The following is a 14283-nucleotide window of genomic DNA, read 5'->3' as shown; positions in this document are numbered from 1 at the left end:
AAGTAGAAACTCTTTTATCTGAGTGTCTTTTAGCATGTTCGTACACAGTTTTTAAGAGAAAAGAAAGCAAGATGATGTCAACATCTGGAGGCTAACCATGCTTTGCTGCAAGGTTAAACATTATAATGCACTAACTGTTGCAGTCTTCCAGCCACAGCAAAAAAATGAAGTGAACGGAAAGTATGACAGGTGAAAGAGAGATGTAAAAACACAGAGGTGGCATTCCTGAGTTATTGCAACTGTGTCTGGTTGAAGCCATCATCAGGATTGATGACTGTGTCTTGAAGTCTGCCAGAGCTCTAAGTTAACACCGGTACTCCAAAAGACAAACACACAGCCCTAATGAATAGATAATTGGATATAGAAGCCATTAATATGAATGATGAAACATGCGGGTGTGGAAACAAATATAAATTGTCTTTGCGTTATACAGGATGAACTTCATGTATCAAGCAGCCCTGAAGCAGCTGTAAAGAGCACCATGGAAATTTGTGGAGTAACAGCTCCCATGTGTTGCATTAGGCTCTATTTGTCATATATCTGACACTGCGTGAGTACACTCACAGCAACTGCTACCAAAGAACGTAATTTAACTGAAGTCACATAAAACCAGGAAGTACTCAAATCTGCAGAAGAGGAGAAAACATGTTTCCAAGCCAGAGTTTCAAAGAAAAACAACTGCACCATTTGGTGGAAGTCCTGCAGGCCAGTGTTTGCTTGCCAGCAGGAGTTTGAGATGTCTCAAACTGCCTCGAGAAGTAAAGTGTCTGAGGCCAAGTGCTTGTCTGTGTCTGTGCATGTTATGTCTGAGCCTGATGGGAACCTTATGTTGGGATGATTCTACGAGGAGTCAAAGAATGATGCTTTCCTGTTTTTCACAAGTTTGTTCCTGGATCTAAGTGCTTTTCATTAACTTGCCTGAAGCATTAGGATTGTACTTTCATTGTGTGATATTTGGTGTTTGTGTTGCAGTGCTACAATACTGCTTTAATGTCTTTGGTGTGTGCATGTTATTAGTTGTATTTACCTGGCTGAAGGTGTTCTCTGACAGGTCATTCTCTGCTGCACGGCGGCTCTTAGGAGTGTCTGGTGGGCACTGCAAAAATATAATAGACATTTATTTGAAAACAGAACAGAAAGAAGACTTTGTTGGTGTCTTACCACGTATAAATTTACTCTAGACAAGATGTTAAATTCTGTCATGCAGCTGCTCTGCTTTTGTGCTCTGACTCTTAAGAGAAACTTTTGCATGCGGGCATGGCAAGAGACAAAGTTCTGTCCAGAAATAAAACAGAGTCTACGCAACATCAATAATTAATTAGTTCTATTCTATTTATTTTACTTCAGAAATTTTGAATGGTTGATATAATGAAATTAGACATTTGAAATGAGGAGTCCACTTGACTTTCAGCTAGGCAAGACACCAGAAAAGTGGTTATGGCAATGATAAATAGCTACAAGCTTCATCTGTCAGTCATTTAAGACCTCAAAATCTGACAGTTTAATTATGTAAAGCTGTAAATTAAATATGGACTGCAAGGTTGGCACTGATGCCTCACAGCGAGAAGATCACCATTTTGAATCCCAGTTTGGCCAAGGTGGGCCTTTCTGTGTGGAGTTTGCATGTTCTTCCTGTTCATACATGGGTTCTCTCCAGGTACTCGTGCTTTCTCCCACAGTCCAAAAACATATTGTTAGGATAAGTGGTGTTTCTAAATCGCCCCTAGGTGTGTGTGCACTTGTGAAAGGTTGTCTGCCTCTGTGTGTTAGCCCTATGATCCACTGACGACCAGTCCAGGGTGGATCTAGCCTCTTGCCCTAAGGTCCCATTTATGCTCAACGCTACATACTGATGTGTATATGGATGGAGCATTCTGCCCGTGCTTAGCAGTCATTTCATCCATATTTCTACATGTTTCCATAAAGCTGCCACCTGTAACAGTGGTGGGGGCAGTGTTGCTGTTACTGCCCGATACGTAGCTTTAGTGAGACACCAAGACAAAATAATATTGACAGAACTTTTCACGATGTATTTAACAGCTTCACCAACCACCAATGCTCCCTCGTTTTTGTGGTTACATTAGCAATACCTCCACAGTTGCAATGCTCGTTTTTGAGTTTCGTTGCCATAAACTTTTGACTCCGGGCTCCAACCCACGGGGGATGTTTTGGTCAACTGCAGTGCCAACGTACAGTGACAGTAACATCGTTTGAAAAGGAGGTTTATAAATTTTTGTAAATAAAAGGAGTATAAATGGGCCTTAAGAAGCTGGGGTAGACTCCAGCCACTTGCAAACCTGAACAGAATAAGTGGTAGAAAATGAATGAATGACTGAATGTGAATTCAACACAAATAAAAGATGAGTTATGAAAGAGCTTTCTTTGATGACACTGATAGAAACTCTCAAATCATCAAATGAGTACAAAAACAAAAGATAGAATCTCCGTAGACCTGATCCTCATTTGCTCCATGCTTCTGCATGCATGCTAATATGCTCACAATAACAATGTTACAAAACTGGTTGTACACATGGCACACATTTGTAAGTGGCTTATTCTTCCTAGCTTAGCATGGAAACACGTTTAAATGTATAAAATTTCTGTTTGCAAACAAAGCACAAAGCCCATCAGACTGATGGAGACACAATAAAGAAATTACCCAAAGACTGGTTGAACCACATCACCATTTTTATGGGCAATGCTGCTAACTTGCAAACTACTAATATGCTAACTGCTTTAATTAGTAACCACTGAGCAATTTGCCTTGTTTTCCCCTTTCCTTGTATCCACATAATGTCTGGTTTTTAGGATCTTTTTCAAACTTTGACATCGCAAAAATTCTATCACTATCATTAGGTTGTCAACCTGACCTATTCAACATAGCTCTGTTGCAGCAATAAAACCATGTCTGATAACCACCTCTATTCCTTCTTCTTCATGAAGCTCAATCTTTCATTGTTGCAAACATGTTGCTCAGTGTCAACACATGTGAACTCGAGCCCCAAGCTTCATATTTCAAACATAAATGCTGCTGAAAGCCTTTGATACAGGGCTCCTCTAATGCTCCATCATAACTCTTTTTCAATCTTGTAACACTCTTTCCTTTCTCCAGAGGACTCTAAAGTTTTACCTGTCTAAGAGAACTTCTTACCCTGCCTGTTTGTATCCCTCTTTAAAATTTGTTTGATGATAAAATAAACACATCTGCTTCGCACACACAGACACATAAGCACAGAAACTCTGGAGAATTCTGCTCAAAAAATAGTTGGCTGAACACAGAAAATACCTGCAGCTTAAAAATAAACCCAAGAACTGGCTGTTTGGAATTCTTCTCATAACTGAATGATCATCCGCTCTGTTTTATCCTGTCGAACAGAAACCTGCTGTCATATTTAGGTCCAATATATCTGTTTTCTATTTTTTAAGGCTTTGTCTTGAGCTCATAAACAATACCTGAACAAAAACACCGTCTGAGAGGAGAGGTATGATAAAGAGAGGGACTTACAGAGACACATAAATGGTGATATTTCTTAAGCTGCGAGGGAGAGTGAGCCTTATTTTCAATTAGGCTTTAGTCACAGTCACAGAGTACAAACAATAATAGAAAACCATAGTTGATATGACATAATTGCACACAATGGGATTACTCTAAGCCCTAGTCACTTTGTATACATAATACTCTATGTTCAACAATGCCTCTATGGAGAATTTTGACTCACACAAGACCGGCTTATTAACAACTCTGCATCCTACATCAAGTTTTGAGCACAACAAAAAATGGAGACAGAGTGTTGCTAATTAGCGAGTATGAGCCTCCAGAGCAAATGCACAGACAATTTAGGATGGTTAATTTTGAAACAGAAACCTCAGCTTTGCTTGCAGCTGTTATAGAGTAACATTCAGTGACTTTTATTGGAAAGCTGCAGCAACAAGTGTTAAGTCATAGTCAGCAGAGAGTGAGTTCAAATAAGGTTTAACTGAGATTGAAGTTGTTCCAGATTGTTGAGAAAAAAAGAAAACATTTCACTGGATCAGGTGAAGAGTACAAGAGCAGAAAAAAAGTTGACTGGATGAAATAGTTACAGGCCTGAGGACACAGTTTTCTAAAAACACAACAAATCCCTTTCCTTCACAATCATAACCCAGAGTGGAGACTTTGGTTACACAGAACATTTGGGTTTGAAGAGGTCAAAGATCAGACAGGTGCCTTTCAGCTGGTGTTCAAGCTAAGTTGTGTTTCAAGCTGTTTGTTGAGAAACCTCAGCAGTGCTGAAAACTTATCATGAAACTTTGTGAATCAGAGCAGATTGAGGAAACCACAGCAGGTTAGTTATTAACATATTTTGATACTTCTGGGAATACTCTAGCTTGGTTTTTTGCCAGCACGTATAAGAGCAACATTCATATTTTCTCCTCTCTATGGAGCAAAATAAATAGCTACAGTGAGGAAATGTATGACGATAACGAGCTACAATCAATTAGCTTGCTTAGTAAAAAATGGTGCTATCATGTTTAATTTTAAAATTACTCTCCTATTTAATAAGCCTTAAAGGCAGGGTGTCCTAAAAAAACAGCATGAATTTGAATGTAGCATCTCGTCTGGACTCCGCCTAGCCCCTCCTCCCCCTCCCCTTGGAGCTTCTCCAAAGCAATGCCCCCTGCTCACATGCACGAGCGCCACTGACTCGGGACTATGATTGTGAATGACTGAAAGACGGACTCAGCACATCATTTTATGTTTTGCACTTTGTCAAGTCATGTCTCATTTAGAGGTAAGGAAACACCAAAACGTCAAAAATTAAAGCTAAAAACAAATAAACAAACGTGACTTTTGTTAGTACTCGCAACCGTCATGCTAGCATTATCCACTTTTACCTGTGACACAATATCACGAGGAGGATTTGATTGGTTTAATAGATTGGATCCTAATCAATGTGATTGGCTGATGTTTTCCTGGGTTTTCTCCTGCTGTAGATAGCGGATATTCTTCACTCTCATTTAAGAACACATCATGTATTGCTTGCCATTGGGACATATAGATCAGTTAAACCAGTACAACAAAAAGTGTATCTAAATCAAACTACCAATTATACCTTTAATGAGGAGCCATTCTTGGTCAGTTCCCAGGCAAACCTCACAAACCTTGGATAGTGACCACTTCCAGCCAGTAAACAAATCAACCCAAATTATTCTTCCTAAAGAGAATATTTTTTCTATTTCTGTAATTTCAAGGTGTTAATTAAACTAGACAAAAATGTGTAATTTAAAGCTTTGAGCTGCTTGTAGTTAGATTTCTAAACGTTTCCATGCTCTAAGGGTTCTTGCTATGCTCAGCTAAACAGCAAACAGCAGAAGTCAGGTGTCAAGTGTACAAGTTATATCTGTTTTTTAGTTTATCACAATGCAAAAAAAGGGAGTTTATAGCCACAAAATAAACCTTTGCAACCATTTCAATGTGTAAAACAGAGTTTTTATTTAAGACTGTTTGACCATCAAAGACTCTCTTACCCGTGCCCCAGGGATCTCACAGCAGGCCTCCTGAATGGCAAGAGAAGGGTCGCAGTACAGCATCACCTGCTGAATATCCATCTAAGAGAAAGACAAGGGAAGGAAGTAGCTTTAGGCTGCGCGTCTGCTTGACTGTTTACCTTGTAATCTTTACAAAAAATGAATTAAGCTTTAATCATGGTTCAGAATTTAATTAAGTTTTCATTGACAGAAAGTATTAGGAAAGCATTTTCTAAGGAAGATTACATATGTTGTTTACATATAAGTGTTTGCATGGATAAACACTTCCCCAGCATCAGTAGGAGACCCTGCCTGCTTTTTAAGTACACCAGTTAATTGATCGTCAAACTAAGTGCCTGGATTACTGGATCTACTCAGCGCTAATAGTCCTGGCTCTCCACAGGCCAATTCTAGCAGGTGGAAAGCTTGCTTTTTTTAATTCAGAAATTAATGAGATTGCCTCATTGCTATCACTGCAGGGTATAGTTTTAGGTTTTACGGTATATCCACAACTTAGACATAAACGAGAATACTGGATTTCGCTACAAAGTGTTTTTTGTTTTTTTTCTATTGTTTAATGATGTCAGGATAATCCTAGTTTTGTGTCGTAGTTTTAACCTAAAATGTCTTATTCCTCAGAGTAATACTAAGCTTTTGTTTCTTCTTCATTCACATTTCTCTGTTGATCCTTACCTGCACAGACCCGGCATCTGAAGCCCTAACTGCCAGCAGTGTGTGTCCATCAGTAGGCAAAGGTCCACGGGGATCCAGAGGTTTGGTCTCAATGGAGCTGCAGTCCACATGGAGAGTCACAGAGTCCTGTTGCACACTTAGAGCCACCTTATGCCACCGCAGATCCATCAGGGCCTCCACACCCTCCCCTGAGAAAGAGCAACTCACAGGCTCAGCAGCGGGATCTACTCCCCTGGCTCGCAGGGACAGGGTGCCATCAGGGCCGCTGAGGTCTACAGAAAACTGGAATGGAGATATGTGGGAGATGTAAATGAGGAGTGAGGGAGGGTTGAAAGAGGAGTAGTGTTTAACCACCAAATTGAGAATTGCATAGAAAAACCAAACAATATTTATGGTTGTCTGCCCGTCTATAGCGCTAACAAAGAGTAATATGTGTATGTTCATGCTGCTAACAGCTAACAGAGCTGTAGAACACAGAGGTAGAGTATGAGTAAAGGCAAAGACATATTAATTACACGCCCGGGCCGTACAGCCAATCAATCACTCCTAATGAGGCGACTTGGCCCCATCTATCATACACATTGAGTATTTAAATCTGGCCTCAGACTCGCAGTGATTATGGGCACTCTGAGGGACTCCAGTGCTTCATCACAGAACACACATGAATAACAATGAAGGTGCATGAAAGAGGTGAGGGGAAGATGATCGAGGGGAGCCGGTAAAGAGGCAGTGAGTGAGAGAAGGACAAAAGAGGCTTGGAATGAAAGGAGGAGAGAGCTGAAAAGGTGTCACCAAAAGAAATAAATTGAAAGGGAAAGTGTAAGACTGTGCAGAAGAGAACTGAGCGACAGCAGGAGTGAGGAGACAAAAGATGTGATGGATATAAGGTGAAAGATTGAGAAAGAGAGTTAGAGGAGGAAGGAAGAAGTGGTGAAAGGAGAATGAATGAGGAAACAACTTGTGAGCAGTACCTGTGGGTAGCCCTGCTCATCAGAGATCTGGAATAGGTAGATGGTGTCTCTCAGGGCAGCTTTCTTCAAAGCCAGGGTAAAGATCAGAGTGAACTCCTCAGGTAAGCCGTAAGGAAACACCTGACTGAAACACAAAGTGTTCAGATGGGACAGGGATGAGTTTTTGACTTCATGTGCAATAGCTCTGAAACTTAGTACACGAAAATAACAGCAAACTTAACAAGACAGAGAACAGGTTACCTTTCTTGTCAGTGCAAAGTCATAAGCTACCAATTATATCCTCTGTGACAAAAGGCAAAACATTTAGTTTTAATACTCAGATTTTCACAAACCTAAAAACTCCTCATGTCTTTCGTCTGGTAGACTGGTGGCCTTCATTTGTTGTTTTGTTTCCATGCTACCTTTAAATATGATACCTTACTGAGCACTGCAGCGGATAAATTTAACTAAGATCATTTGAATATAAATATATGTAATAAATTTTACAATAGAATGTATGCAAATGATATCACAGCAAGCAGAAGTCATTTCGGTTACGCCCACAGAGTGGCAGAAAGAGGGAGATGAGTGGCAGCATTGGCTTAAATACTGTCTCAACTGTAAAACAAAATTAAAAAATGGGGAAGAGCTGTTGCGCGATTGATTGAATGAACATGTTTGGAAAGCAATCAAAAACATTGTGCTCGAGACGATTTGTAAACTAACTTTAACCGAGGCTAACCCAGTTTTTCAAATAAGGGGGAACCCCAGCAGAACCAGTTGTAGCCGTGTTGTATAAAGTATTTGATATCAACTATACTTAAATACCGTCGGGCAGGCTACATCTATTTATAATACAGTCTATGTTAAATACCAATAGTACAAACAGATAATACATGTATACACTTGGGTCAATACACTGTATACTGAAACTGAATCATACAGCGGCTTTTGAAGCCTTTAGGCTTTGAATTATGTGTTTTCCTGGCATTGAAATCAGGTAAGTCTGCATACATAAAAATTGTAATTAAAAAGACCCTGGTTTAGTCTAAAAGTGCAAAAGAACCCCCAAAAAGCTAGCTGACCTCTTTGTACCTTCTTTTCGTTAGCCTTGGTGCCAACAAACACCAAATAGCCACTTAAACAAAGTTAAGCAATTGTAGCCCTCTGCTAGCAAATTAGCAGAAACTTCTCTTAAAGGTAAGGGCTGCAGGATTTACCTTAAAAATAAAATGTTAACTCTTACAGGAATAATCCTGCTCGATGGTCTCATATGGGCCTCTATACAAGTGTGTTAGTGTCTGTGTCTACCTCAACCCCCTCCTCAGCCTGTATGTTGATGTTTTAGTTGTTCGGGGACATTTCTGGGCAGAGAGTAAGCATGGTTACCTCAGCCAATCACAGAGCGCCCAGTGTGCAAGTGACTTTGTGTGATGAAAATAGTGAGTGGAAAAAGCTAGCCTGAGCGGCTATGATAGTGGACAATGAATAGTGGACTTTTGGGCACTTGGAGAGCAGTTTGGGACAAGGAATGATGCGAGTTGGCTTTCTGCTAACCAGGTATGTCTCAAATACCTGTGATAAGCTTGTACTAAAATGCCAAGTCAGGTGCACGGCTCTCAAGTCTCTCTCACATGGAAACGCAATGCTACAGGTGGTTGCTGGGCTGGTGAGTGTGTTCATATAGCTTTGGCGGGAAGCCTGTGGATGTGCGCTGTGGCTAGCACTCATCCAAGGAGGAGAAGCTCAGTTAGAATGTTTTTTACACTAACAAGTCACAGAAATTCTTGCAGACCCTACTTTTTTGGTTGAAGCTACCTTTTTTTTTTGTTTTTTACTTTTTTACAAATCTATCTGTCAAGCTATAGTAGTATCAATCTCTGCTCGTGGCACTGTCAAAACTTAAGACATCTCTTCAGTTAAACAAGAGCAAATAAGTTGTCACAACTCATTGAGCTTTCGTAAGCAAAAAGGAAATATGTGGGAGCACAGCTGTTCATCTGTGTGTAAATGAATGTTAAATTCCTTGCAGGTTTTATATTTTAAAGCTGCAGTTCAAGTCTTGCTGGGGGAACAGATTCCAGTCTAGGACAGCTAAATCTCATGCTAACAACAGGTTTTAGCAGAACAGCTAACTAGCTTATGTTGAGTTAAACTTGTGACAGTAAACTAAGAAAGACTTTGCTTTCAAACTTTTTCAGTCCTGACATTCATGTGCCTTCACTGACAATGCAATCCCACAAGTGTTTTCTGTATGAGCTACTTTGTATTCAGTGCATATTTTTCTATATTTATTCCCTTTGGCTTGTCTCTTCACATTGTGTGCCTGCAGTCAGAAGCACAATGCAAAGCTCGCTGTGTGTAACCCCCTGGCATTAATTTTCATAGCTGATACAGTCCGGCAAGCCTCATCCCTCAGTTTTGGTCAAGGGCATCTACACACATAAAGTGCATGCACTCTCCACATCCACACACCCACACAGTAGTATTTCTCACTGCATGGCGGGTGCGGATGTATTGAGAGATGAAGGGTTCACAAACAAGCCCAGTGAAATGCAGGCTCACTGAGATGGTGAACACTTTGAAATATTCTCTCTTGCTCCATTTCCCTCCCTCTCTCCAACAAACACACAAACACACACACACACACAAACAGACCCATAGAATTGTTGATGCTGGCAGCTGGTTTCCCACTCCTAGAAGTGGGGTGACAGTGATTTATGACTGAGGAAAGATCCAAGGGAAAACGGCCAACTACAGGACGTCAAAACAAAGAGAGGATGAGTAGAAGAAGTGAGGAAGAAAAACATAGGAGACTTGGAGAGACACAGTAAGACAAAAGGAGGTAGAGAAAATAAGAGAAAACAAAGGTGATGGACAGAGGATTTATGTGTTTGATATGGAAATGGCTAAGTATTTTATCTAAAACAGAAAGTATATTGATACCCAGGGTGCTACAAAGTGAGTTGTGTACAAGAGAGATAGAGGGTAAAATAGAAAGGGAAAGAAATAAAGACAGGAAGATGGAAACGGGTGTTGAGAATAGAGTTGTTTTGCTGCCGATTAGTGTCATGAGCTGCAGGGTACAAAACTGCTCACAAACTATTGACTTTTAAGCTGAAAGTACCTCACCTTGACCTATTCAATTCAGAGTCTGAAAAAAAATCCCCTCCACAGACACACACCTACAAACACACAAACATGCAACAGGGAGATAAATCACCAAGAGCAGACACATCCAGATCCAGACTTTTCCAACTCAGAGAGAAAAGTTACTTCTTCTTCTCTTATATAAAAAAGAAAAGAGGCACAAAGTCTGTGGGAGCCAAAGAGGCACAGGGGAAGAAGGGGAAATCCAATGTAGAAAAAGCAGATCTCTAGTTCAAGATGGGAATATCACCTGGAGAGGTGTATAGGAACTCAGGGTTCAGACTGTGCTCGAATCAATTGCCTTCAGTGGAGAGGGTTTCTTTCCCTGGATGAATTATACATACCTGGCTGTAAGGAATCTTAAACAGCTTGAAGCTGACTCATAGAAGTAAAAAATACAGTTTCACAAACTTCAGTGGACAAATGTTATTTTACTTTGCTTTTTCCTTCATGGCTATTTTCCACTTTGTGAACGTATATGAGCATACCATGAACAGGAAGTAGTGCACATTCTGACAACTTCTGTACTTTAAATTTACAGCATCACAGTTGTTTGCCTCAACAAACCAGCCCATTTGCAGTTTATGTCCATCCTTATTTTCCACATAGTGTCTTTTAGATAAAACCTTACGCTTCATGCTGTTCTTCACCCTGGAGCCAAGTCGGACATCATGTGGTACCAGCCTGTCCAACTGAAGGGATACAAAGAGGCTGGAGAACAGGAGGTCTCACTCTAACCAATAAACATGTGCATAAACACTAATAGTATATTTGTGATTCTTAGGGGGGTTGTGAAGGCGGCTGATGTGTGATGTGTCTTAGAAAAATCAATTTGCACTTGTTTTCTCTCATAATACACTATGAAAGAAAATGTGAAGTATTTCCTGCTTGCGTGAGAGTCTCTGATTTCTTTGGCTTGCTATTTTTTTGTTTGTTCCATTGTTTAGAGAGAGGAGTAGGGCACCGCTGACTCCTTCTGTGGGGTCTTCCTGGAGACAAAATTGATAACAGAGAACAGAGGACCTGGGCTACACGGTGGTGCAGCAGTTTGTGCTGTTGCCTGTTCTTCCTTTTTTATGCGTGGGTTCCCTCTGAGTACTCCGGCTTTCTCCTACAGTCCAAAAACATGCTCATCAAGTTAATTGGTGATTCCAAACTGCTCCTAGGTATGAGTGTGAGTGAAAGTTAGTCTGTTTCTGTGTGTCAGCTCTGTGGTTGACTGAAGACCAGTCCAGGGTGTACCCCACCTCTCCCCGTAAGACAGCTGGGATAGGCTCCAGCCACCCACAACCCTGAACAGGATAAGCGGAGGAAAATGGATGGACGGATGAGGAACCCTCTAACATGCACTCCTACATTAGCCAGCAACCTTTTCAACGAAGAGTTTGATGAACCTCTGACCACAAAAATCTGATGGATACCTCCTCAGGTAAATTAGACATTTGTGACAAGCTTTAAAAACACACTAAAGGACATCCTTAAAGTTTAAAATTACAAGAATGGGACTGACCAGCCAAATCTTTTAGATAGGAAAATTTCAAACAAGAAATTTGCACAATAACCTTTTTCTTAATAAGAAATGGACAAATGTTATTAAGCAAGGATCACAGTGCTCTTGACCATGGGCCTTCAACCACCTTCCAATATATTTGGCCTTGAGAGCAAAGGAATCATTGCGTCCATTTGATTATATTTCCCCTCATTTCCTTCTCGACAACTTTCAACAACAAAATCAGTATAGGTATACAATTATTTCTAAGCATGTCTTGTAAGCATTCAAATGTATTTTGGTTAAGGAAACTTGTATAGTGCTGAAGATGCCTCACTGTGTCAGGACTGCCCAAAGCTTTCTGGATATTTGGCTGATCTGTGAACTATGCCAATCTGCAGCCATCCTTACAGCACTGTGAGGCTTTACTGCTTAGTACAATGGCATTATGAGCTTTGAGAGAAATATTAGCATGTTGACATGCCTTATGACAGTGCTAAAATGATTACGTTTGGTGGAAAAAGTGTTTGCGTATCATGTTAAGTGTGGCTCATTATTGTAACAATATTCATCAAAAAGCTTCTAAAGGTACAGATCTCTTCTGATGTTCACAGAAGTCAATGTGGAAGTTAAATTCAAAGATAGACTACAAATGAAACGCTCACTTTTATAAACTTAAGAAGGATCAAATTCAAAAGGATATGCTCATCAGTTCATGTTACCTCTGTCTCTAAATTTACCTGTAAGTCAAATCACCCTTCAGGTCTGCTCTTTCCACCCCAACTTCTCTAAGTCGACTGCTTGGTTAATTGTGTTTCCTTTCACAGACAGAAGTACCTGTGGGCACCCTGATATAAATTCTTTTGCTACAAATCTATGAAATAGTTTGGATGCTAAAGCAAGTCTGTGGGATTTATCCTATGGGTACATCAAAACGTCGGATCACTGGCGGCTGTTAGACAAATCAGTCGAGACTTAAATAAGTATTTCTTCTTGCAGCACTAGCATCTGAGGACCATGAATACTTGTACAAAGCACCACCACCAATAGGGCTGGGGGATATATTAGGAGACAAGAGACAAAGGTCACTTGTACGTCTTGTCATTCCCGGGTTGTGGGTTCCAGGGGCTTGTTTTCTAGAGTGTATTTGCATATTTGGGCTTGCTTTGCTGCCTGTATTATCCCTGATTCTCTCCAAACTCTCCACAACGAGAAACAAAAGACAAATGTTTTTAACTTTCACTTTCGTTTTTCTGCGCACTCTGCCCCTCCCCCCTCTCTGAGTGCCATTCAGTCACACTCAGCTGTGCACTGTTCGAAACATGACAGCAGAGAAGTTTGATGCTATTTTACAGTTAAATATCAAAATACTGCAAGCTGGGATGTTATCAGAAGAAAACCCAAATCCAATACAGACCCAACCAGACCCCATGCTCAAAAACATAAGTCACTAGAGTCCTTTCAGCATGACTAACATTATCCAGGTAACAGCTTTATGGAAATAAAAGCAAAATTATCTTCAGCTTTAGTTCATGATATTTTCAAACCGAAATAGAGTAAAATAAAATAAAATAAAATAAAATAAAATAAAATAAAATAAAATAAAAATATATCATATAATATAATATAGTATAATATAATATAATATTATATAATATAATACAATATCAGCCAGTTGAATAAATCTGAATTTATTATTTTACTGGAACTAAAAATATGTAACTACATAAAGTTTGTTTTGAAATAAAATAAATTGCTCAACTTTACCTGATTGAGATTTCCCCTTTTTACATTCAAATTTTAAAAATCTGACTAAAAGGTCAGCTTGAATCATTGTTCTGATGTCATTTTATGCATTAAAGGGTTGGATTTACCATTAATATAGTGATTTAGTGGAGATATCAGAATATCAAATATATATATCATGCGTTGAGATATAGCCTACAGATATCGAGATATTGGATTTTGGCCATATTGTGCAGCCCCATAACCAACTTCCAACTAAACATGTGTCACTGTGATCCCTCAAACTAGAACAATAGCAGTGACAAAATACAAAGCACTTGCACTTCAGTCCTCAAAATGTGGTCAGTCTGCTTATCTATATATTCAGATCTGCTCAGTGGTTACAGTTAGAAATGGTATGAAAATGGGCAAAAACTCCAACATTACCATGATAGTCATAATGGGACACAATTGGCCAGTTTGTATAGCCTCAGCATTCAGTCTGCACAGGGTGTACCAGGCATTAGTCCGACTAGCAATCATCTCCTCCCGCGTAGGCATACTGGAATATCTTGGTTTAAAAAACATCAAACCAATTTTTATTGACTCATGTTCTCAGTCTGCCTTCTCTCTGTGCACTCTTGAACTAAAACCACATTTCAATGGTTGATCTTTTCTTTTCCAAGCCTCCTACATTTTTGATCTTTTATGATCTTTGGCCAAAGTTACTAAAATATTCTCACTTTTGCTCTCCCAGTACTTTGTTGA

The 14283-nt window shown here is 39.8% G+C and overlaps 1 protein-coding gene across 1 annotated transcript in view; it reads right to left on the bottom strand.

Moving 5' to 3' along the window:
- Window positions 1-14283, bottom strand: part of col16a1 (collagen, type XVI, alpha 1) — a 92186-nt gene that overhangs the window by 51971 nt on the left and 25932 nt on the right. The window contains exons 5-8 of the mRNA XM_074687163.1: window positions 7173-7296; window positions 6202-6483; window positions 5509-5589; window positions 1028-1096 (exon numbers count right to left, since the gene is read on the bottom strand). Of these exons, the coding sequence (XP_074543264.1) occupies window positions 1028-1096; window positions 5509-5589; window positions 6202-6483; window positions 7173-7296 (556 nt within the window). The remainder of the gene's footprint in view (window positions 1-1027; window positions 1097-5508; window positions 5590-6201; window positions 6484-7172; window positions 7297-14283) is intronic.

Source organism: Halichoeres trimaculatus, unplaced genomic scaffold (assembly GCF_033239565.1).
Source record: "Halichoeres trimaculatus isolate MK-OKI-2021-1 unplaced genomic scaffold, fHalTri1.1 fHalTri1_scaffold_14, whole genome shotgun sequence".
In the NCBI taxonomy this organism is placed as follows: Eukaryota; Metazoa; Chordata; class Actinopteri; order Labriformes; family Labridae; genus Halichoeres; species Halichoeres trimaculatus.
The sequence above is the reverse complement of the archived record's forward strand: the minus strand, read 5'-3'. Positions and strand labels throughout refer to the sequence as shown.